At 36.5% G+C, this 23945-nt stretch overlaps 1 protein-coding gene across 1 annotated transcript in view; it reads left to right on the top strand.

Moving 5' to 3' along the window:
• Positions 1 to 23945, top strand: part of LAMA1 (laminin subunit alpha 1) — a 186526-nt gene that overhangs the window by 70223 nt on the left and 92358 nt on the right. Inside the window, exons 11-21 of the mRNA XM_072604263.1 lie at positions 677 to 817; positions 2258 to 2431; positions 4307 to 4408; positions 6624 to 6835; positions 7613 to 7724; positions 13801 to 13911; positions 19505 to 19632; positions 21284 to 21370; positions 21868 to 22079; positions 22918 to 23024; positions 23306 to 23486. Of these exons, the coding sequence (XP_072460364.1) occupies positions 677 to 817; positions 2258 to 2431; positions 4307 to 4408; positions 6624 to 6835; positions 7613 to 7724; positions 13801 to 13911; positions 19505 to 19632; positions 21284 to 21370; positions 21868 to 22079; positions 22918 to 23024; positions 23306 to 23486 (1567 nt within the window). The remainder of the gene's footprint in view (positions 1 to 676; positions 818 to 2257; positions 2432 to 4306; positions 4409 to 6623; positions 6836 to 7612; positions 7725 to 13800; positions 13912 to 19504; positions 19633 to 21283; positions 21371 to 21867; positions 22080 to 22917; positions 23025 to 23305; positions 23487 to 23945) is intronic.

The raw sequence follows: 23945 nt of genomic DNA on the forward strand, positions 1-23945 counted from the left end.
CTATGTGCCAGGCACTGTGTTAACCACTTGTTGTTTGTTCTTTGTTTTTGAAGAGGACCATGACATTAGGAAGACGGTGCCATGACTTACAAGTGAATTGGATTTAAGTGAGGAAGGCCTCTGCAAAGTCACCAGTCTCACTTTCTCCTCCAGAGCCATCTGGGTCCAGTGGCAAAATGTAGATCAGGACATCTAGAGATGGCCCCCACTAAGCACAAAAACATGGTTCCTGCCTTCAAGGAGCTCACATTCTAGTGGAGGAGACAATATTCAAGTGCTTATGTGTACTTAAGAAATATAGTCAATTAGCATCTATTTAGTACCCACTGTATTCTGGGTACTCAGTGCTAGACATAAAGAAAGGAGTAAAACAGCTCTCAAGAGTCCCTGGGTTAATGTTGGCTATGACAGTGAAACGCAAACTCTGACAGGTATTACTAAATAGGAAAGGTCTTAAATATGACCTTAAGGACAGACTGCATGCTTATTGCCCATGGATCCAGCCTAGTTAACTCAGAGACATTCATCACCAATTTGCTCCTGCCTAGAGTATGCAGGACATCAAAAGCCTTAAAGATTATTTACTAAGTTATGAAGGGCCTCTACCAAAGTACAGATATGTCCACCTGCCTTTACTTGTTTTTGTTAAAGAACACTCTTTTATGCTGACTTACAGGAAAATGTTGAAGGGGAAGAATGTGACCGTTGTAAACCAGGGTTTTATAATCTAAAAGAAAGGAACCCTGAGGGTTGCACCGAGTGTTTCTGTTTTGGTGTTTCTGATGTCTGCGAAAGCCTTTCCTGGCCCGTCACTCAGGTATGATCCCATGCCCATGACCCAAGGGTTAACACAGTAACCACATTAAACATAATAGGAGGTAGGCTTTGAAGTTCTTAAGAACTCTCATCAGTGCCATGAGCAACCATGATTCCAGGACATTGATGTTGAAGAATACTTTTCACCTCTAGTCTGGAGAACTCTATCACCATTATTGGTTCCCATGGACTTGGGCAGGGTTGAGTACGGTATATAAAAGACAAGGGTAGAAACTTCAAAGGGATATGTTGCATAGAATCTGGGGCAAGGAGTGAAATAGAGACTTTGGGGAGGATGAGGTTAGGAGTATGGGCTTCTCATCTAGTGAAGACAAATAGCAGGTCTGATTCTCCATATTTGCTCCTATTCACATTCTGCTTCTAAAAGGGGAGAGTTCTAGAGCTGGCTGGAATATGTGAAGACCTGAGAGGAGTAAAGATTTTCCTTTCCCTTTATTTTTCTCATCCTCTCCCCACAATTTTCTTTTGAGTAGTATTGTAGAGAGGTGAGGAGATATAGAGATGGGAGTTGAGGCACATATGGAAAGAGAGAAATCAAGAAAGAGTTTTCCTTTCCCTCCATCTTTCCTTTCTGCTACCAACATAGATTCTACTAATTAGGAAGAGGTGAGAAGTGATAAGGAAAGAACCTGAGTATGGTATATAAAATGGATCCAGCCCAGCTAACTCAGAGGTTCATCTCCAAGTTGCTCCTGCCTAGAGCATGTAGGACATGACAACTCTTAAGGATTGTCTACTAAGTTATGGAGGACCCCTACTGTAGCACCAAGGGAAAAGGAGAGGGAGCTGACTCTCAATAGCATCAGAGAGCAAAGAAAAATTCCTATGACCACATAGTTGGAATGGTTCTTGGTTAAAAGATTTATATAGGTCAGCAACATATGAGTTGAGAATGCTGGCTTTTTATTGTGTTTGTTATTGGGAAGGTGGACTAGAAAAAATCCATTTTATTCAAGTTTCTAATTGTATTCCCTTAATTTTTCTTGATTTCCTTTTAACTCTAAAACACACTACTATGGGTTGTGCAGGTTTTTGTTTGTTTTTATTTGCAATTGGCTTTTGTTTTACTTAGACATAATTCAGGCCTACTAGATTTGCCAGCTCCCTCAGAGGTGAAGGGTATTGAGCTGGAAAAGAGAACATCTAGATTCTAATGCTAATTCTGTCACTTAGTAGCTTTGGGAATTTGGACAAGTTACCAAACCTCCTTGGGTCTCACTCTTCTCATCTCAGGGGTGGGAAACCTGCAGCCTCAGGCCACATGTGGCCCTCTAGGTCCTCAAGTGCGGACTTTACCAGCCAAAGATTCCACATTCCTAGACTAGATGTTGTCTAAGATCACTTCTAACTTTCAGTCTATGAACTGAGAATACCTAATGTCACCTCTAGTTCTAACAATCTATGATCTTTTTGTTTTAAGGTGATTGATATGTCTGGGTGGCTGGTCACTGACTTGTCCAGTTCAAATAATATCCAGTCTCAGCAAAACCAGATGGATGGACCTCATCAAATAACTATCAACAACACTGTGGCCATGCAAATGCTAAAATCCAAGTATTACTGGTCAGCTCCTATAGCATATCTTGGAAATAAAGTAAGTTTGTAGATGGATAGAAGCTAAAATCAACTCATTTCTTTTGGTAGGTATAGTTTTGCATGTTTGGTATTGAATTCTGACCACAACTTTAAACAGGGCTTTGTTTCCTCCCATTCATATGTGTGATGTCTGTTAGTGTAATGACTAGTACCTGAATAAAGGTATGTTGGGATACAATGAAAAAAGATGGAATATTTTTACTTTGCTCACTGAAAATGTTTGAAAATATCTTGTTTTCACCTTAGATTGCTATAAAGAATCTATTTTACTTTGTGTTTTTCATTGTGTTATTAAAATAAAAGATCTTATGTATAATTTTCCCTTTCTTGTTATTATGCTATTTGGCTACCAGAGGCAGTGTAGTTTAGTTCTTTTTTTAAGTGCATTTCATTTGTATCTTTTTTTTTTAAGTGCATTTGATTTATAGAAAATGTGATCTCTTAATATCTATGGGACCTTTGGAAAATCATTCAATTTTTGTGTTTCAGTTTCCTTATCTCTAAAACAAGGAGATTAGACCAGTCCTCTTCCTCATCTGCTCCCTTTCTCCCCAAGAGTCCACTTTCAAAATATAGTAATTCTTCATTTTAAGCAACTTCTATATGTATAATTTTGATTTTATAAAGTAAGGAATAAATTTCATTTATAGAAATGTAACAGAGCACCTCCAAATTCTTAATGAAGTTTTAAGTTTTAATAGTTTACTCACTTGAAGATTTGTTAGCTTAAAACTTCACTGACTTTTGGAACACCCTATACAGCATTTGAAAGGTAAAAGAATCCTTCAAGATTGCTTTTATTACATTATATACAATTTTTAGTAAAAGTTGAGAAATAGGATTAAAAATGTTGAATTTTTTTTAAGGCTTGAGTTATGGATATATTAGCATTGTGAGTTGAAGTATCAATGGAATTCGCTTTGGAAGTTGTAAACTGAGTTTAATATTTCTGAGTTTTCATATTTAAACAATGTGTCACTGGTAAAAAAAAAAATCTATCAGTGCTACTGTATCTGATAGTTTGATGTATATTTATATGAGAGTCATGATACATGGAAAGGGTCCTGGTCTTAGGATCTGAAGGAATGTGAGTTCAAATCCTATCTCTAACACTTCTAGCCATTTGATAGATTAGGGATAGGAATTATATCTGTGATTCCATTGATGTAAGGAACTCCTAGATGAGCAAACCCTTGCTGCCAATCCAGGCAAGCAACTTCTCTACAACTGATGGAATTAAATGTTACCTAGAGTACCGATAGATTCAGTGACTTGCCCAGCCAACATGTAGCATAGGTAAGACTTGGACCCAGGTCTTTTAGGCTTGAGGCCAGCTCTCTGTTATGCTATGGTTCCCTTTCTTGCCATGTAACCAGGGTAATTCACTTAAATCGTCTGAAGAGCCTCAGTTTCCTCATCAGTAAAATAAGTACAATTATACACATACTGTTTCTTTTCTTTTTTTAATTTTCAGCTCAAACACCAGAACTCACGTACAGAATAGAAAGAAGAAAAATAAACATATCATTAACTTAAATATTGAAACTTAAATAGAAAGTGAGAAAAAAAAACATGTCATGTCATGCACATACTATTGACCTCTCACAGAGTTGTGAAAGTAGAATGAGATTATGCTTGAAACATATTCTGGAAACCTCATAGCATTATGCAAACATGAGTCATCTTATTATGATTCTCCTGGTTCCTGATGTATAGAGTTGTAATTAGAATATTCCAGGCTTTCTCAAGTTATCAGCTTGGACTTCTGAAGTATCATTAAAGTACCATTACTATCAACTGCACCAGGGCCAAGCTTACAAAAAATGAATGAATGAATAGATTAGTCATTATATCTTGAATATTACTGTTTCAGTTGACTGCCTTTGGTGGAAACCTGAAATATACTGTGTCTTATGATATTCCAATGGAGACTGTGGACAGTGACTTGATGTCTCATGCAGATGTTATTATTAAGGTAAGCTTTTTTAGATTTCCTTTTTGGGAATTTTATGGGGAAATGTTTTTCAGATCAAAAATGGGCCAGTTGGGCTCCACAGGGTAGGAAGAGGCAAGTAGTCACCGTGGAAGGCTTTCTCTCTATTGGCTCTTGTGAGTCGTGAGGTCACTCTGGAAATATTTTCTTTGTTCCATGAATTTAGACCAGGGAATCTATTCCTCAGAATTCACTCCAGATCAAAAAGGGATATGGGGGAACTTTCTCATTATTGGAAAGGGGGAGGGATCCTATCAGTCTTGATGATAGTAAGTTCTTGTTTTCCTCTTCTTCCTGGATATACTATCTCTACTTAAAGGAAACAGTTCTATCACTTGGACAGCAATTAATTACTCCTTTTTACATTCCCTACACCACTTCCCTTCATGTAATCTGCCCCAGTCAAAGTAGACTGATTTCTCATTCACAGTTCCACAAAAAACAGACAGTGCTTCCCTCCTGCGGCTTTGTTTAGTCATATGTCTAGAATCCCTTTTCTGCCCATCTCCACCTGTTGATATCATGAGGCGCCGTGGTATAATGGTTACACACCTGGAGTTAGGAAGATCTGGTTTCAAATGCTTCTTCTAATAATTACCAATTGAGTGAACTAAGGCAAACCACTTAAACTCTCTGAGCCTCTATTTCTTCATCTGTAAAATGAGAATACTAGCAGACACCTTCCTCAAAAGGTTAGTGTATCAAATGAAATAATGTATGTACAGTGTTTTGTAAACCTTTTAAAGCACTATATAGATTAAGACCCAGTTGAAATGTCCCCTTCACCGTGAATGTATTCTCCAAACCCTCCTTACTTTTCCTGAAGCTACGGGGATCTCATCTTCCTGGAAATTGTGCTGCTGCTTTTTGTCCAGCTGCTTGGTGGCACAGTGCATTGAGCACCAGGTCTGGAGTCAGGAAACTTCATCTTCTTGAGTTCAAATGTGGCCACAGACACGTACTAACTGTGATCCCTGGAAATCACTCAACTCTGTTTGCCTCAGTTTCCGCATCTTTAAAATGAGCTGGAAAAGGAAATGGCAAGCCACTATAGTTTCTTTGTGAAGAAAATCCCAAGTGGAGTCATAAAGAGTTGGATACAACTCAACGACAGCAAAATATTATTCTATGTCTACATAGCACATATACATATAAACATGTTGAATAGATCCATATTTAATCTGGTAAGATATTTATACAGATCAAATACAGATATATATTTTATCTAGTAAGATATATGTATATCTATACAGATTAAATATATAGTCAGTTGAGTAAGATAGTCTAGTAAGATATGTACATCTATATGTGTTTATATGTAAGTATGTATGTATATATATAATATATGAGTATGTGTGTGTGTGTGTGTGTGTGTGTATGCATACATAAAGGAAAAATAAACAAAGAATTGACCTTAGGAGCGTTCAATTTAGTAAAAGAGATTTTAGATAGAGATATCTATCAAGCCTCTTTAGATATTGATATCTCTAACTAAAATCTCTCTTACTAGGCTGAAAACACCCAAGTTTAGATACTTTGCGTATTTTTCCTTGTATTTCTCCTAGCCCCTAATATTGTGCTTTCCTAATAGTAGGTGCTTAATTAATGGATGTATCATGTCCCCTAGACTCTAAATTTTAGAATCTATTTGTATCCTGATCTATTCCTTACTTCTCACATCTAATCAATAACTAAATCCTGTTGATTTGACCTCCATAATGTATTTCTTATCCATTTCTTTCTCTCTACTTAGGGTAGGCTCTATCTCACTTTTGCCCCTGTCACATTCTGCTTTTTATTGTACTTACTTGCACACATGATGTATTTTGCCTGTTTGATTTTAAAGGTAATTTTGGACTTGGGTTTCTTTTTTTTAATCTTACTATTCTTAGTGTGATCCTTGAGGGCAGGGACCATGTTTTTGTCTGCTTTTGTACTCCCCCCATAGTGCGTAGCACTTAATAAGCCTAACATGTGATAGAGATAGACAAGGATTACTATTTTCCAAGAATTTGGGGGTCCAAGGGTCATAGGCATTCTTACTTCAGACTGAACCTAAGTTTAACTTTATTTTTAGTACAAAATTTGATCCTATTTTTAAACACCAAGTACAATCTTTTATCTTCTGGTTTTGTAGATTTTTCTTCCTTAGAGTGATTAAGAAAAACCTTTTACCTTTTCTATTTGTACACTGCAGGGAAATGGACTCACTTTAAGCACAAGGGCTGAGGGCTTGTCATTACAACCTTATGAAGAGTACTTTAATGTTGTGAAGCTTGTGCCTGAAAACTTCAGAGATTATAATACCAAAAGAGAAATAGACCGGGACCAGCTCATGACTGTCTTAGCCAATGTGACTCATCTTTTGATCAGGGCCAATTATAATACTGCAAAAAAAGCACTGTATAGGTATGTATTGAGAAAGAAGTAAAGCCTTCCTTCCAGTTTTTGTGCTTTGCTTATAAATTAATAAAAATGTTGTCTTTGCTCATGGTTACATATCTTAAAAGTCTTTGCTCATGGTTACATATCTTAAAGTTCATGAAGCAAATTCTCTCCATAATTCTGACATACGCAAAGTGATATTAGGGATGCCCTAGTGGTTCAGAACAGTACCAATGTAGACAGTTTCTATCAGAAATGGAAATTATTCCCAAAGAGAGAATTAAAGAATAATTATTACAAAACATTTTAGGATTTAGGTTTAATATAATATAGAAGATGTTACTGTTCAGGAAATAAGTAAATTAACAAAATCCTATGCCAGAATTCATACTGGGTCATTAAACTTGTGATTTTGCCCTTGCTATATTTTCTCTTAGTCATCCAACTGGAACCTGATAGGGTACAAATTCCTATAAAGCCTGCCCCAATCTAAAAGAGAAATTGGGCATAGGTTATCCATTTGAAAGAAACCAGTATTTAATGACTGCTTCTTTTGTGGGGGTGGTGCAAAGAGATAATATGGCAGATGATTTTTCTTCAGTGCTTTGTGGTGTGTGAATTTTATTTGGAGGGGATGGTGATGAGTTCTATGTCTGTGGTCAGAAAGCTTTTATCCACTTATGATGCAATACTGACATCAACACATTGCATTTGAAATTAGGTTATTTCTCTGGAATATTAGTCCCAGAAAAGTTAAAAAAATTAAACAACATACATTCATATCTTCCTGTTTGTTTACAGATTAGATGCTGTGACTTTGGACACAGCAAACCCAAATGTCATAGATCTTGTGCTGGCTACTGATGCAGAATATTGTGAGTGTCCTCAAGGGTATACTGGGATCTCTTGTGAGGTAAGTAATGGTCTTCATCACTTTCATCTTTTTCATCTTCATTCATTCCCTTGTCTATGAAAGCTGGATATAACAGATAAGCTCTATATCCCATTAATATCATATATTGACGAAAGGTTTGCCTTACTCACCCCACTCCCAGTACCAGCCCATTGCCATTTTTTTAACCTGGTTGTTAGCTAGATGGATACAGCATTTTTCTTAAATGCTGTTCTTATCCCTTCTGTGTTTACCTTATTGCTTTGAAAATAATAGAGAAATTGTTTTCATTATTGTTAGTATTTTCCTACCAATCTATGACTCATGCAGGTCTTTAATCTTCTTGTTTTTTACCAAAAATTTTAAAATTTAAAAAGAGCTGATTTCTGGATTGTAAGTAGAATACAGAGTATGAGTTTCAGTTCTCTGATTTGCCAGTGGGGATGTGGTTATTTGAATTGACAGTTCCAGTCAATTAAGATGATTTATGGAATAGCAGAACACCTTCTGATATTCCAAATATTGGAAATATAGTGGTAAGAGACAAGGGATTTACAAAACATATCATTATAGAACTAGACTTACAGAATTTTGGTTTTTACAGATCATCCAATTCAACCTCCTTTCTGATTCAAGAATCCTTTTGTATAATGTCACTGGCAGGTAACCTTTGAGCTTCTACTCAAAAGCTTGTGAGCTCTTCACTTAATACCTTTTAAGCTGGCTCTCTTGCAAGGTAGCATGTTTGGATGCTATACAGCTATAATTGCCAGAAATTTCTTCTCTACTTGAATCAATATTTATCCCCTTCTAACTTTCATCCTTGTTGTAGTTTCTGGAATCATATCCTCATATTTCCCATGCGAGAGTCCTTCCACTGTTCAAAAACAGATATTCTGTCTTAATTCTCTTCCCCAAGCTAAATGCATTCAGTTTCTTCAACCTAGAACCTTGGTATTATACAATTGTAGATTTCTAAGGTAGATTAGAGAGTATCTAGTCCAAGTTCAATACCCCAATTTTCTTGATGAAGAAGCAGATTCTGAAAGATAATTGTTTCTCATATGACTCAGGATCTCTAACTAGCTATCATTCTTGTCTGGATAAACAGACAAGATCTGTAAAATGATCTAATGATCTGTAAAATGTAATCCCAGAAAACAGAACCCAGTATTCTAGGTATGGTCTTGATTAAGGCAGATAATTACATGTAATAAGACTATTACCTTGCTAAATTTCATTAGCTTTTTTTTTTTATAGCATATTCTTCATACTGATGGTTCACAGTGAGGTTGTAGTCAACTAAAACTGTCAGGTTATTTTAGCATGAATTACTGTTAAAGCAAGTAATTCCTCAACACCCCTCTCTGAAATTGATTTCTTATGTAAATGATTCTTTGGACTTAAGCATAAGACTTGGCTAATGTGTAGCCCAAATTTCTTTTGTTGATAATTATCCCATAGATCTAGGCTATTGGGATAAGTTCAAATTCTGCTTTTGATATTCATTGATTGCACCCATCCTATCTTTTTACCATTCCCAAATTTGACAACCACCTCCATTGTCTTCTAAGTCTTAGGTCACTATATTGGACAGGACCAAGGACAGAGTCCAATTTTACATTATCAAAGTAATGGTTAATGATAATCCCTTATTCAACACTAATTGGTTATAGTTGTTCAACAGATTATGATTCTATCTTATTGTAAAATCATTCAGGTCACATTTCTTCATCTTCCCTTCAAAGATATCCTGAGAGGCTAATAACTTTTCCGTTTTCTATGATTTCTCAGATGTTTTTTGTTATCCACTATCTACTTCCCATCATTCAATGATTCTAAAATCACACCTGTAAGTTTTCTCAGGACCTTTTTTTCTGAATTTGGAGACTTCAATTTATGTAAATCCCGATGTTCTAATTTTCTTCTTACCTATTTGGGTTTAGTTTTTCCTCTTAAAGACATTTGCCCTAAACTTCTGTTTGAAGATTGTTCTCTTTTGTGTAGAAGATAGAAGCTAAATAGGAGTTGAATAAAAGATAACGTTATACCTTCCTCATTCAATTTCTTGCTTTCAGAAATGCTAAGGAAACTTTGTTGCCTTTAGCATTTTTCATAATCCTTAATTTATACTGGGATTTTAGGCTTCCTGACATTATCCTTTTATTTTTTAAGCCATTCCTCATTCATTCCTGTTTGTCTTTGGACCTTGAATTTTAAAATATAATCTTGTTAGAGACCTTTTCTCCTTCACTTTAATGTTTTGCACTGGTACTGTCAGAATGACAGTTTCAAAGACATCTAACCTCTTGAGCCATATGCACTTCTGAAATTTCTCTCCATGTGATCTTCTCTTTGCTTTAATGTTTGATAAAAAACAAACCTCCTTCCCTAGGGTCTAGGACTAGTTTGTATTTCTGAGTATATCAATGTTTTATTATTCCTTTCCTTCACTCTTGCAAACTAAAAGATGGCATGGCCACTTCTCCCAATGTTGTCTTCATTTCTGTTTCACCAACCTGTTATTTTTTGGTCAAAATGATCTATACCATTTCTCCTCATTATTTTCTATAGCTTTGGGATGTAGCTTGTCAGTGAGGCAAGTTAAGAAGACAGCATTTGCAGCTTATAACAGATTGAGACTTCCAACAGATATTTAGGTAGTGGATGCCCATTGGTTTTGCATTCAGTCTATTTGAATTTTATAATTATTTTAGGAGAGCATCACCCTTATGTTCTTTCTGGCTGACTGGTCTGTAGATTGTTTTCCTGATGACACTCCTGCTTCTCCTTTTATCCACATTTAAATACAATTTTCTCTTCCCTCACAGTTTTGGATTTCTACCTGGGTGTGTATTCAAAAAAATAGGGTACTATTCCTTCCCTTCTGTTAGAGCTATTCCTTTTGAACCTGATACACCACTCTATTGACATCATTTTCTCTTAAGTCTCATCCAATAAGTTTCCATGATACCTTTAACTGTTAAAATATCATTTGGTTTCACTTTGTTAATTGTAATCTATATAAAATATAATCCTCTAGACCATAGATCATTCCCTTCTCTCTTCCCTGAGAACTTTTGATTATTCTTATATGTTTTTTCTTCATGCTATCCAGTTTTTGTTATTTTCTAGGGTCTTTTTTCTTTGGACACTGATCTATCCCCAGGGCAGTGATATGATTTCTCTTACTGCCTAGTACCTATGTCTGCTCCTTATCATTCCATTACTTTACCAGCTATTGCCTGTGTGATACTGGGTAAGTAATTTCCCCTTTCACTTTCCTCATCCATAAAATGAGAGGCCTAACATGGATCAATGGTGTCAAACTCAAATACTGAGTCCCTACGGTCCTCATGTTGACATATGAAACCACAAATTAACATTATCTAAATTGTATTGTAGTTTTTTTTTAATTTGAGAACAGTAACCAGAGTTTGACACCTGAAGATGACCTCATCAGATGAAGGCAGAATAACCAATTTATTGGGTCTGTGGGAGAAGGGTTTCCCCCGAGGTCAAGATTGAACTAAATGTTCTCTAAGGTCTCTTCTTGCTCTGAGATTCTGTGATACTGAGTATGGGTTTTTGTTATTTCTTCTTAAGATTCAGAATCCTCTTTTTTTTTTTTTTGTGGGGATCTTCATCTCTGTTCGATAGCACCATGATGTGGAGTTTTTTTTCCCTTAGGTTGGTTCACCTGCCTCATTTTTTTTGTTTATTGGCCTCTTAATACTAGCTTTTTTCCCCATTGTTTCTTCAGAATATTGTGTGCGTATATATATGTTTATTTTCCTGAATACTTTGCCAAATTATTCTTTCTACACTGTGAAAGAATAGTTATACATTCTGGTTATCTGGAAGAAGAGGAGAGAACTACTCCTAAGACCTTTTACTTTCTTCTCTGAGAGAGAAACCAGTCATTTATAATTGGCAATGACCTGTTGTCAAGAACTCATGCATACCAGATAATCCATAAGCTAGTTTTGAGGACTAATCTGGTATCCGACTCCTTTTGTTTTTCTACTTTATAGGTCTTGAGTTAAACTGCTGGACTTTGTGGCTCTCTGCCCACATCACAGGGGAGCCAACAGCTGCCCTGCATTAGGCAGAATAGGCAGATGTGGCCGGACTTCTTCCGCAGCAGAAAAGATCAAATCAGACTCTGGACTACAAGTAAAGCAGATTGCCCCTTGGCAGCCTTTATTCTGGGACAGGATCTCTGCTTGACCCATTCCTCTGTCAGTTTGTTTACTTGGGTTTTTGATCTCTGCTTGCCGTCTTGAGTATGCCTCTAGGCCTACTCACAGTGCTTATTGTTTTTTCCTGGCTTTGATAAGGTTTCCATTCTGGACTTTGCCCAGCCACTCCTGTCCTGTTGATACCAATCAATTACCTGGAGAGCATCCAGCTCCCCCTCCCTTCTGGCCCCACCATTGCTTTATATGCAGCCTTATGGCAATCAGGTGGAATCCTCCAATTCCTGGAAACTGCTTTAGTTCTTGACTGATCATCTTACTACTGGTTGATAGTAGATGCTCTTGAAAATTAGTCTTTTTATACCTGCTTCAACTCTTCTACCACATAAGCTGCTGTAATTATCAAGGTGTTCAGCACTATATAATGTGCATTCTCTCACATAGTTGTAAGGGGACTCCCACAACAAAATATCTCACCTAATCCTGCTTATAGGTCCTGGATGTTCTTGATGAATATTGTTTTTATGAACATATAACAAAAGTATAAAGAATGGCTAGATGAATGAACTTCCCCTTATTTACTCCTTATTTAAATTGGTGGTTACGTAGAGCACTGGTTCTAAAGTCAGAGAATACGGAAGAAATCCTGCTTCCGACCCTTACTACATATATGACACTGGGAAAACATTTAACTTTACTAGGTCCCAGTTTATTCCTATTAAAATGAAGGGTTTGGACTAGATGGAACCTTAAGTTCCACCCAACTGTGAGTCTATGATAGTATGAATTGTATCAAAAGAGAGAGGGATAAAATGATTTGTTTGCTAATAAAGCTATGTATTTTCATGATAAGCAATATGTCCAATTTAGTGATAGTGGTTGTTCTAAGGGAAGATTTGGATTTGTTGTTGTTGTTGTTGAGTATTTTCGGTTGTATCCAACTCTCCATGACTCCATTTGGGGTTTTCTTGGCAAGGATACTGGAGGGTTTTGCCATTTCCTTCCCCAGTTCATTTTATAGATGAGAAACTGAGGCAAAAAGTGTTAAGTGACTTGCCCAGGGTCACCCAGCTAGTAAGTATCTGAGGCAGGATTTGAATTCAGGTCTTCCTGATTCTAGAGCCAGCATTCTATCTGCTATGCCACCTAGCTGCTCTTAAGGTTTGGATAATGTTTATAAAAGTGGCTTGCCAAAATTTCCTAGGGTTTAGGCAGGGTTGTCAGGAGGCTGCTACTGTTTAATAATGGTAAGGCCCATTCCTTACCAGAAAATGAAGTGTAAGGGGAGAATGTTTCTCTAATTCCAGTGTGCAACCCCTATGGCTTCCTGGATAGCCCATGTAAGAACAGGATAATAGGATAACTACATTTTTAAAAGAAAATCAATGTAACTTGTATAGGCAGAGGTTCTTTATAAGGTTAAGGCAAGAAAAGGTAAATGGGAGGTCTGAAACACTGGTTAAGAGAATGTTATATTATTTCTAATTTAAGAGTATTGTGTTAGAATGACTAATGTGGAAATATGCTTATTATGTACACGTACAGCCCATATCAAATTGAATGCCATCTTGGGGAGGGATGAAGGGAGGGAAAGGGAAAAATTTAGAACTCAGAATCTTATAAAAGTGAATGCTGAAAACTAAACATACATACATACATATATGCCTACATGCATGCATACATAGAAAATATTGTACTGGAAACACAATTTAGAGTACTTAAGGCATGCATAGTATTCATTAAATTTCATCTATATACTTCTCTGCCTTTTTAAAAGTAATAAAGTCTCAGTACTTATGGGAAAATAGAAAGATTGTTTTTGTTTTTAGAAAGTAGATGATTTCCATAATTCTCTAAGTTACATTCATGTTCACATTTGTTCTGTGTTTTCCTTTTAGTCCTGTCTCCCAGGGTATTACCGTGTCGGTGGAATACTCTTTGGAGGAATCTGTCAACCCTGTGAGTGCCATGGTCATGCTACTGAATGTGATATTCATGGCGCTTGCTTGGTAAGTCTCCTTTAATTACTGACATTTTGACTGGCTCCCTAGAGCCATTAGGATGCGCAAATGATAGGAGTGCTTATACTGGATATGATCTGATACTTCCCAGGCATAAGATCGTCCTTGAACTTGTACTCTGGAAAGGAATATGTGAAACTCATTGAAGTTCTTTGATTGTAACAATGACCGGATTGAAAGACGTTTTCTCCCCAAGTGTTGTTAAATGTGTTCACTGACCTTAGAGCATTATTCCTCAGTTGAAGATTGTTTTTATTACTATCTTGGCCTTATATTTGTTGCTGTAGGATTTTTACATTCAAGAAAATTTTGTGTTAAGTTTGGTAAATATTGACTTGCCTGAAGTCACTCATGCCTTTGAAGTTTTACAGCTTCCCTAGCAAAAAATGGAATTCATTTAGAAATAAATTGGTGATGTCTGTAACAAAATGTGTTACAGAGATTGGATCAAATAATGAATTTGAATGAATGTATTTGTAGCATGGTCAGCCTTTACCAAGCACTTTACTTATATTAGTGTTTATATTAATTCCAGACAATCTCATTAAAAGAAGTGCCTCTTGCCTCTGGGGTTGGTATTACTTCAAGTGGACTCAACACTTTTTTCTATCACCCTGCCCATACTACCCAATTTTACTCCTTAAATGCCCATGGGTCCTTGACTCTGTGGGACTCAGTTTCTTTGTTTGTAAAATGAGAGGGTTGGTTTAGATGACTTCTAAAACCCCTTATAAGTCAAATTCTTGTGGTATTATTCTTAGAGAGGAAGAAAGAATATAATTTATGAGCTTCTCATTTTTCAAGAAATGAAGTAACCTTTAAAACTGGGGTCTCACCGAGGCATAGGGTTAAAAAAAAGAATGAGACTTTATAAGAAAGAAGTCACATCATAGTGACTTGGTATATTTTGTTTTAGCTTCATAGTCCATGACCCAAACCCAACTCTAACCCTAACCCTAAACCTAGCTCTAACAGAGCCATCATTGAAATGTATAGAATATATGAAATCAGAATGGCAACCCAGCAACATCAGACTGGAGTTTTTTTTAAATGTGATCATAAATTGTTTAGGGTTGTTTGTTATTGGTTCCACAAATATATAACATTAGGGTGGACAATTATATGAGACTTATAGCTCTGTAGGACCAAACCAAGTTGAGTACGGGGAGAGCCACCCATGTAAGGAGTATGCTGAATCTAAGTCCACAGGGAAAAGATCATGATGAGAGAGTAGGGCTAGGAGCACAATTGGAGGGTGGACTGATTCTATCTTATACAATCAGCCTAAAGGTATAAAGAAATATCCTTATCTGATGGTCATTTGATTATATTAGTGGTTGTGAAAAATTATTGATTGAGATACTATACAGAGTATAGCTTTGTGGCTGCCAAAAAGCATGACTCATTTTTTGGGGTTTATAGGTTTAACACTTTAGAAGTAGTTTTTTTCCCCTTCCAATAGCATCAGTGTCTCCATTTCTATATTGCAAATCTTTTTATTAAACTTTTGTATTCTGGTTTCTACCTCCACCGCTGTATTGAAACTGTTCTCTCTAGTATCACCCATCAATGATAGTCACCAGTGGCATTTAATTTAAGCTTTACCCATGTTAACCTCATTTTACCATTTGATCCTGGATATTTTCTTCATTGTCTTCAGCAATTCCATACTTGCTTAGAACTCCTATTTCCTCAATTTCTTTTTTTCTTTGTTAATGTTTTATCCTTTTCTTTGAAAATCAAATTTTCTACTCAGCTCTTTTCATCAAGAATGCTTGAAAGTCCTCTGTCTCGTTGAATGACCATTTTTTCCCCTGAAGTATTATACTCAGTTTTGCTGGGTAGGTAGTTCTTGATTTTAATCCTAGTTCCTTTAACTTCTGTAATATCATATACCAAACCCTGCGATCCCTTAATGTAGAAGCTGCCAGATCCTGTGTTATCGTGATTGTATTTCCACAATACTCAAATTGTTTCTTTCTAGCTGCTTGCAATATTTTCTCCTTGACCTGGAAGCTCTGGAATTTGGCTACAATATTCCTAGTAGTTTTCCTTTGGGGATCTCTTTCAGGAGATTCTTTCAATATTTATTTTACTCTCTGGTTCTAGAATTTCAGGGCAGTTTTCCTTGATAATTTCATGAAATATGATACTTAGGCTCTTTTTTTGATCATGGCTTTCAGGTAGTCCCATAATTTTCAAATTGTCTCTCCTGGATCTATTTTCCAGGTCAGTTGTTTTTCCAATGAGATATTTCACATTGCTATTTTTTCATTCCTTTGGCTTTGTTTTATAATTTCTTGATTTTTTCTAAAGTCATTAGCTTCCATCTGCTCCGTTCTAATCTTTAAGGAATTATTTTCTTGAGTGAGTTTTTGGACTTCCTTTTCCATTTGGTCAATTCTGCTTTTTAGGGCATTCTTTTCATTAGCTCGTTGGATCTCTCTTGTCATTTGGGTTAGTCTGTTTTTTACAGTGTTATTTTCTTCAGTATTCTTTTGGGTCTCCTTTAGCAAGCAGTTGACTCATTTTCCATAATTTTCTTACATCATTCTCATTTCTCTTCCCAATTTTTTCTCTCCTTCTCTTTCTTGATTTTCAAAATCCTTTTTGAGCTCTTCCATGGCCTAAGACCAATTCATATTTTTCTTGGAGGCTTTGGATGGAAGAGCTTTGACTTTGTTGTCTTCTGCTTGGATGTTTTGGTCCTCCTTGTCACCAAAGTAAGATTCTATAGTCTGATTCTTTTTTCAGTTTTTGCTCATTTCCCCAGCCATTTACTTAACTTTTTAGCTCTTTGTCAAGGTAGATCTCTGCTTCCAGTGGTGATGGTGGGTGTACTGTCAGCTTCTTGATTCCCCCACAATCTGTAGGCCTAGAGCTCCAGAAACAGTCTCTGTCTCTGCCCCTTCTGCTGCTGTGACTGCTGCAGGTTCCTCCATCCCTTCCCCCTCTGTCAACCTGGCACTGGGGCTGGACCACTCCACTTTCCCACACTGGTCCCACAGATTTTTTCCACTGACCTTTGTATTTGTCCTCGGCATTTTTGGGTCCTGAAGTCTGGAAACTGCCACAGGTGGAAGAAATTCAGTCTCCCCAAGGCCTGCTTAGGTCCTATCTGCTGGCGCGGCCCATGGTAGACTGCATCCTGCCCCCACTGTGGAGAGATAGACACTTCCTGGTGACCTTCCAGGCTGTCTTGGTCTGGAGATTTGTTTCATTCTGTCATTCTGTGGGTTCTGCAGCTCCAGAATTTGTTTAAAGTCATTTTGTACAAGTATTTGGCTGGGCTTGGGGGCAGTGCTCTAGAACGTGTGTGGTGTTACTCAGCCATCTTGGCTCTGCCCCCCTTTTTATCCTTTTTTTTTACATTTCCAGTATTCTATCCTTGGTCCTCTTTTCTCTATCTTATGCCTTTGGTATCTCACTAATTCTCTTGGTTCTCTATCACCTTTATTCAGACCTGGTTCTACAGTCCTAATTTCTCTCTGCAAGTCCAGGCTTGCATCTCCAACTGCCTACAGGACATTTCTGCCTAGATGGGCCACTGCTTCCTCAAGCAGAATGTGCCTAAAGCTGTTCCTAAAACCTGCTCTTTCAACTCACCTTTTCTATATGTAGCACTAACATTCATCTAGTCTCCCACCTTTATGAGAAAACACTGTGTGTATTCCACTTCTTTCCCTCCTTTCATAGCCAAACTCTTAACAAGCCCCACTCTTACTGATCTAATTCTATTGGGATTCTACTAAATCTTATATTTGTACACATACACACACATGCACACACACATACATATGTATTATGTGTGTGTGTAGAGAATGTATATACATATACTCTTTATGAAAATATGTCCAAAATCTGTAAATTCCTCTAATCACTGTGGTTTATAACCTATTTATGACTTAGTAGAGAAACCTTAGAGAGTTGTCCGAGGCTCTGAGAGGCTCACAGTCATATAGCTAGTAAGTGTCCGGGCTTGGACTTGACCTTCCTGATCCTGTTTATCACTCTAGCCACTGTCTTGTGCTGTCTTTCTAATTTTGAAAATAATAGGCATAATGCCCTTTGATCCAGCAGTAGCACTGATAGGTCTATATCCCAAAGACATAAAAAAAGGAAAAGCACTTATTTGTACAAAAGTATAGCAGCTCTTTTTATGGTGGCTAAAAATTGGAAATTGAGGTGATGCCCATCAATTAAGGAATGGTTAAATAAGCTGTGGTATATGATTGTAATGTAATGTTATTGTGCTATAAAAAATAACAAGTAGGGTGATTTAAAAAAAAAATCTAGACAGATTTATATGAGCTGATGCATAGTGAAATGAGCAGAACCAGAACATTATACACAGTAACAGCAATATTGTACAATGAAATACTGTGAATGACTTAGCTATTCTCAGTAATACAATGATCTAAGACAATCCCAAAGGACTCATGATGAAGCATGCTGTCTGCCTCCAGAGAAAGAACTGATACTATCTGAATACAGATTGAAGAATGCTATTTTTTGCTGTCTTTCATTCCTTTTTTTTTGTGTGTGTTCAAGCTTTCTTGTACAAAATGACTAACATGGAAATGTTTTACATGATTGCACATGTATAATCTATATTAGATTGCTTACCCTTTCAGGGAAGGAAGGAGGGATAGAATTTGAAATTTAAAACTTTTTAAAAATTGTTTAAGAAATTGTTTTCATGAGTAACTTGTATATTTGTTGTATATAAAACAACAGGCACAAATATTAGTCAGTCTTTAACTTCTTTCAATCCAAATGATTCATAATTTAGAACAATATAAAGAACTGGATATAGTTCGATTTTTGTCTCTGCTTAATCCAAACCTGTTGCTCTGCTTAAAAAGAAAAGCTACACAGTCATTTCTAGGGCTTTGAGGGTAGCTCTGGCCTTCTACATAGCAACTCCAGTGATTAATACTGTGTCATTTGATCAGTGGACATTTATTAAGCACCTACAGTATGCTAGATGCTATGCTAAGTACTAGGAATATAAATATGAAGAAGAAAGATGGTCCCTGTCCTCAAGGAACTTATAATCTGATGTGGGAAGACTACACACAAAGGATGCTGAAATATTTAGGGGAGGTAGGATGCTAAAGTGGCAGGTGAGTCATAAACCTTTAAATACATCCATATAATTATCAACTGAGTCTTAAGAAAGCTAGGAAGTCGAGACAAAGCAGGAGAACATAGCATGCATGGGGGCAACCAGGGGAAAGGGCACAGAGGAGAAAGGAAGAGACAGAGACAGAAGAGAGAGACAGGGTTGTGTTTTTTACTTGGATCTTCACATCCATTATAATAACCTTAAAATCCTTTGGGCAAAACAAAGGGAGAAGTATTGTTCAGTGGTAAGAGGATTCTCTCTGAAATCAGAGACCTTGATTGAAATCCTGTTTCTGAGGCTTCCTGCCTTACTCATTTGGACCCAGTCACTTACCTCCTCAAGCCTCCTCATTTCTTCATCTATTAAATGCCAAGTTTGACTGGATGGCCTCTGAAGTCCCTTCCAACTAGATCTACACTCCTCTAATTCTGTTCCTGTTTACTTGTGCAATAGGCTTGTAAACACAACACTATGGGGGCTCACTGTGACCAGTGTTTGCCAGGTTTTTACAGGAATCCTTCCCAAGGGACATCAGAAGACTGCCAGCCCTGTGCGTGTCCTCTTACAACTACCTCCAACAAGTAAGTGGGGAGTTACATATTGAAGAGCCCTGATGGCCTCATATTGTTCCTTTCCCATGCACTCAAATATTTTTTTCTGTTTATTTGCTAAAACACAAGATTTGCCTGTCACTGACAACTTATTACTTATCCCCAAGAAAGAACTCTCTGGTTTTATTGGTCTTTCTGTCTACATATATGCTGAAATCTTTAGAGAAAAATGGTGGGTTTTATATTTATATATTTCAAAAATTTGGGATTTCATTGCTCTGGGCAATAGGTGAATCAACCATTAGTCTTTACTATGTGGCAGGGATAGGGTGAGATCGTCCCTGCCTTTAAGAAGCTCTGAGAGAAGACAACAGAAACACAATAAGCACATGCAACTATATTCAAAATCAGTATCTTCAGCATAATTTTGTGAAAGGGAAAATCAAGAAAGAAGATCTTACCTAGGAAAGGATAGAACTGTTCTTCTCATAATGCTAGGGATTCCAAGAAATAATGAGGAGGAAGGAGTGGGTTCCAGACACTGGGGAGAGCTGGTGTAAAGGCACAAAAATTAATTACATCATGATATCTGGATCCAGCCATTGAAAGAGTCTCTCTGAACTTATCCAGCCTGGTCTTGGCAGATGAACATTCAGCTGTGCTATGTCTGCACTTGAAACCTTTCTAGCTTGCTTAGAATTGCCAGGGCTTGGACTCCTCTGGAACACTCTTTGAGAACCTGGGCTAATTACCATACCACAAAGAGGAATAAAATGGAGGTTTATGGGTGTTGCGGTACATATACATGTAAACATGTACACATGTATTTACCACAACATGTATATGTGTGGATATGTATATGTATGTGTGTGCGTATACACGCACACTGTGTGTGCGTATATATATATATATACACACATACATACACATAGAAATATAACATATGTATTTGTGTTTATATATGGAACAGCTCAGTGGTATAGTGATTAGAGTGCCAAACCTGAAGTCAGAAGACTTATCTGAGTTCAAATTTGACCTCACAATTTTACTAGCTGTGTGATCCCAGGCAAGTCATTTCACTCTATTTGCCTCAGTTTCCTCATCTGTAAAATGAGCTGGTAAAGGAAATAACAAACTATTCTAGTATCTTTGCCAAGAAAACCCAAAATGGGGTCATGAAGAATTGGAAGAGTTGGACACAACTGAAAGCAACTGGACAACAAGAATGAAAATGTTTATATACAGGGTGTCCCAAAATTCTTAATTCAGTTTTAAGTTTTAATAGCTTAATTTAATTAAATTAATAATATAATGTAATTTAATTAAGCTTTAGTAGTCTAAAACTACAAAGTGTTTGGAATATTCTGCACACATGTGTATGCATATATCCATGCAAGATAAATAGATATGGCTATGCACACACATATGATAAACATTTATACTTACCTAGTCAAAAATGAAACTAATTTTCAGAAAACTACACTGAGAAGTGTTTTTGCAGATCTGGAAAGAGATCATGCATCAAACTTTTGCATGAAATCTCCCTCCATCTCCTTGCCAGGCTCTGCTATTGATCAGGTTTTAAACACATCAATATGGAGGAGGAAATTGGTTTTTAAAATGTTTAGAAATGTGATATTATCCAGAGGCAGAAAAACACTTTTTCTTCAATATTTCTTAGTTTCAGCCCTACTTGCCATTTGGATGATGGAGATGAAGTTATATGTGATCAGTGTCAACCAGGATATACAGGAATGTGGTGTGAGAGGTTGGTATTCTGTGTTTAACTTTTTGAAAGATTGTAATTTTCCATAGTATGTATTTAAACAAATAACTTTATTTTATTTTGACATTTTAAAAGGATCCTCATGACAGTCCCTTAAAATAGTTTAAGATGCTCTTTATTGCAGAACCAGACTTAGAAGTCATTGGTGTATTTAAACATGTATATTTAAAGGGCCATTGCATGGAATTCTCAGGTTACAGATCATTTGACAAACCAAGGCTACTTGAGCAAATTAGAATTTATGTTTGTCACATCTAGGATGCATTTTGTTACACTCTTCTTTTAACATGTTAAATCACGAACAAAAGGCGAATTAAGTTTTTGAATGTCCAAACCAAAAGAGCTGCATTTCTGTCTCTATAAATCTTTTGCAAAATACTAAGCTTGATTGAATAACCAGTCAAAGAATCCCTGAATTGTTGGGGAAGCTTCTTGGCCACTTGTACTTAGTCTGACCTTGCTCTCAATTGTTTATACAGATGTGCAGACGGTTACTATGGAAATCCAACGGTACCTGGGGAATCGTGTGTTCCATGTGATTGCAGTGGCAATGTGGATCCCCTAGAAGTTGGGCACTGTGACACAGTCACAGGAGAATGTTTGAAGTGTATTGGGAACACAGAGGGTCCTCACTGTGAGAGATGTGCTGATGGATTCTATGGAGATGCCCTTATTGCCAAAAATTGTCATGGTGAGTGGGTAGAGAATGAAATAAACTGTTTAGTTATCACACTGTTTTCATGTGGCAAAACAGCTTTCATATTATTGAATAATTGTATTTGGGTTCCCACTGTCATTGATATTCCTGCCTAGATTTCAAATTGGGTAATTCAAATGGATCAATTTCTCCTTTCTACCTGATTCGTAATGAAATTAAAATACATAGAAAAAATTATGTCTTAGGAGAGAGAAGGTTATGTGTGCTATAACCTAGATTTAACACGATGGAGGATGGATACTAAAAAAAATAAATAACCTATTGGTAGTGGAGATGTTAATTAGTCTAATTAAGTGGAGGGAGTAACAAATTCTGTTAAACTGAGAAGCCATCCGTTAGTAGCACATTTACAAAGTCCTTGTCAATGAATATGCACAATTCTTTTTTAATTTTAAAATTGTTACAGATAGATGATCTAGGAAAATTCAGTAAAAGAAGCATATTATTGGAATAACTGGGTAGCAAACTTAGAAAATAAAAGTCACACTTTTACATGCAATTTTGAAGTTAGACTGTACTAGCCTAGGCAGGAAAGCATGGAAGGAAGCACCTCTCAATTATAGAAAAGCTATAATCTGAATTTATCAAAAAGGAGAAAAATAATGATGCCATAACTGTCACGGGAGAAATATGTTTTCATAATAGTTCAAGTTATTGCAAGTATAAGTATGAATTCATTGGGTATACATCCCAATGAAATATGTTGTGTGTGCTTATAACGTAAAGATATTTGTCATGGAGAAGGATGAAATGATCTTCTTGAGTTCTTGTAAAGAAGTATTTTTTTTTTCTTTTTGGGGGAACACCTTAGCTTGTTCATGCCATGGAAGCAGTTCTTTTTCCAGTATTTGCCACCATGAGACTGGCCTCTGTGACTGCAAACCAAATGTTATTGGACAACATTGTGATCAGTGCTTGGTAAGAGATGTGGACAAAATGGCAATGAAGTAGAGTTAAAATATTTGAATTTTACATTTCCAGTCATCTTTTTGTATTATTAAATACTGAATTCTGTGTGTGTGTGTGTGTGTGTGTATATGTATATGTACACTTATGGTATTCCAAAAGTTAACACTTTCAAAACACCCTGTTAATATTAAAGATTGCTTAAAGCTGTACTAAGACTTTTGGAACACTGCATAAATTTCCTTTATAATGTTTTTACTCTCATGCTTTTTTTCGTTACTTTCTTGAATTAGGATGGCTATTATGGTTTGAACACAGGACTTGGTTGCCTGCCCTGTAACTGCAGTCAGTTAGGTTCGCTGTCTCAAAGTTGTAGTGATGAAGGACAGTGTCACTGTGTGCCAGGAGTTGCTGGACAAAGATGTGACCGGTGTGCTCATGGCTTTTATGCCTATCAAGATGGCAGCTGCACACGTAAGTACTCTGTTCTATTATCTTTTTTTGTGTATTTTCACTCCGGGCATAATTCCCAACAAAAGTTTTTATGTTTCTTTAGGAGCTAAGGAAAAATTGCTCATGAGGAATTAGGAAAAGTAGAGAGAAACTATTGTTTAAGATTAAGCAATCTTAATAATCCCTTAAGATTAAACAATCATAAAAATTTGTTAAGGCTAAGTAATCCTAATCAGTTTATCTAACAGCTTTACTTTATTCTTTATTTTATACTTTCAGATTTACAATCCAAACAGAATTGCATTAACAATTGCAAAATTACAGATTTTGTATATCTTCAGAATGAATGTCTGCTTTTTGGTAGCTTAACATCATTTGTCCTTTCTAAAATACATCTTGTGAGGAAACAAAATTGTGTTGAAAAAGACAATGGAAAATTACATAGCTACCTCTTTTAGCTGTTTTTAATGTTTTTTAATG

This window comes from Notamacropus eugenii, chromosome 4 (assembly GCF_028372415.1).
Source record: "Notamacropus eugenii isolate mMacEug1 chromosome 4, mMacEug1.pri_v2, whole genome shotgun sequence".
Lineage (NCBI taxonomy): Eukaryota > Metazoa > Chordata > Mammalia > Diprotodontia > Macropodidae > Notamacropus > Notamacropus eugenii.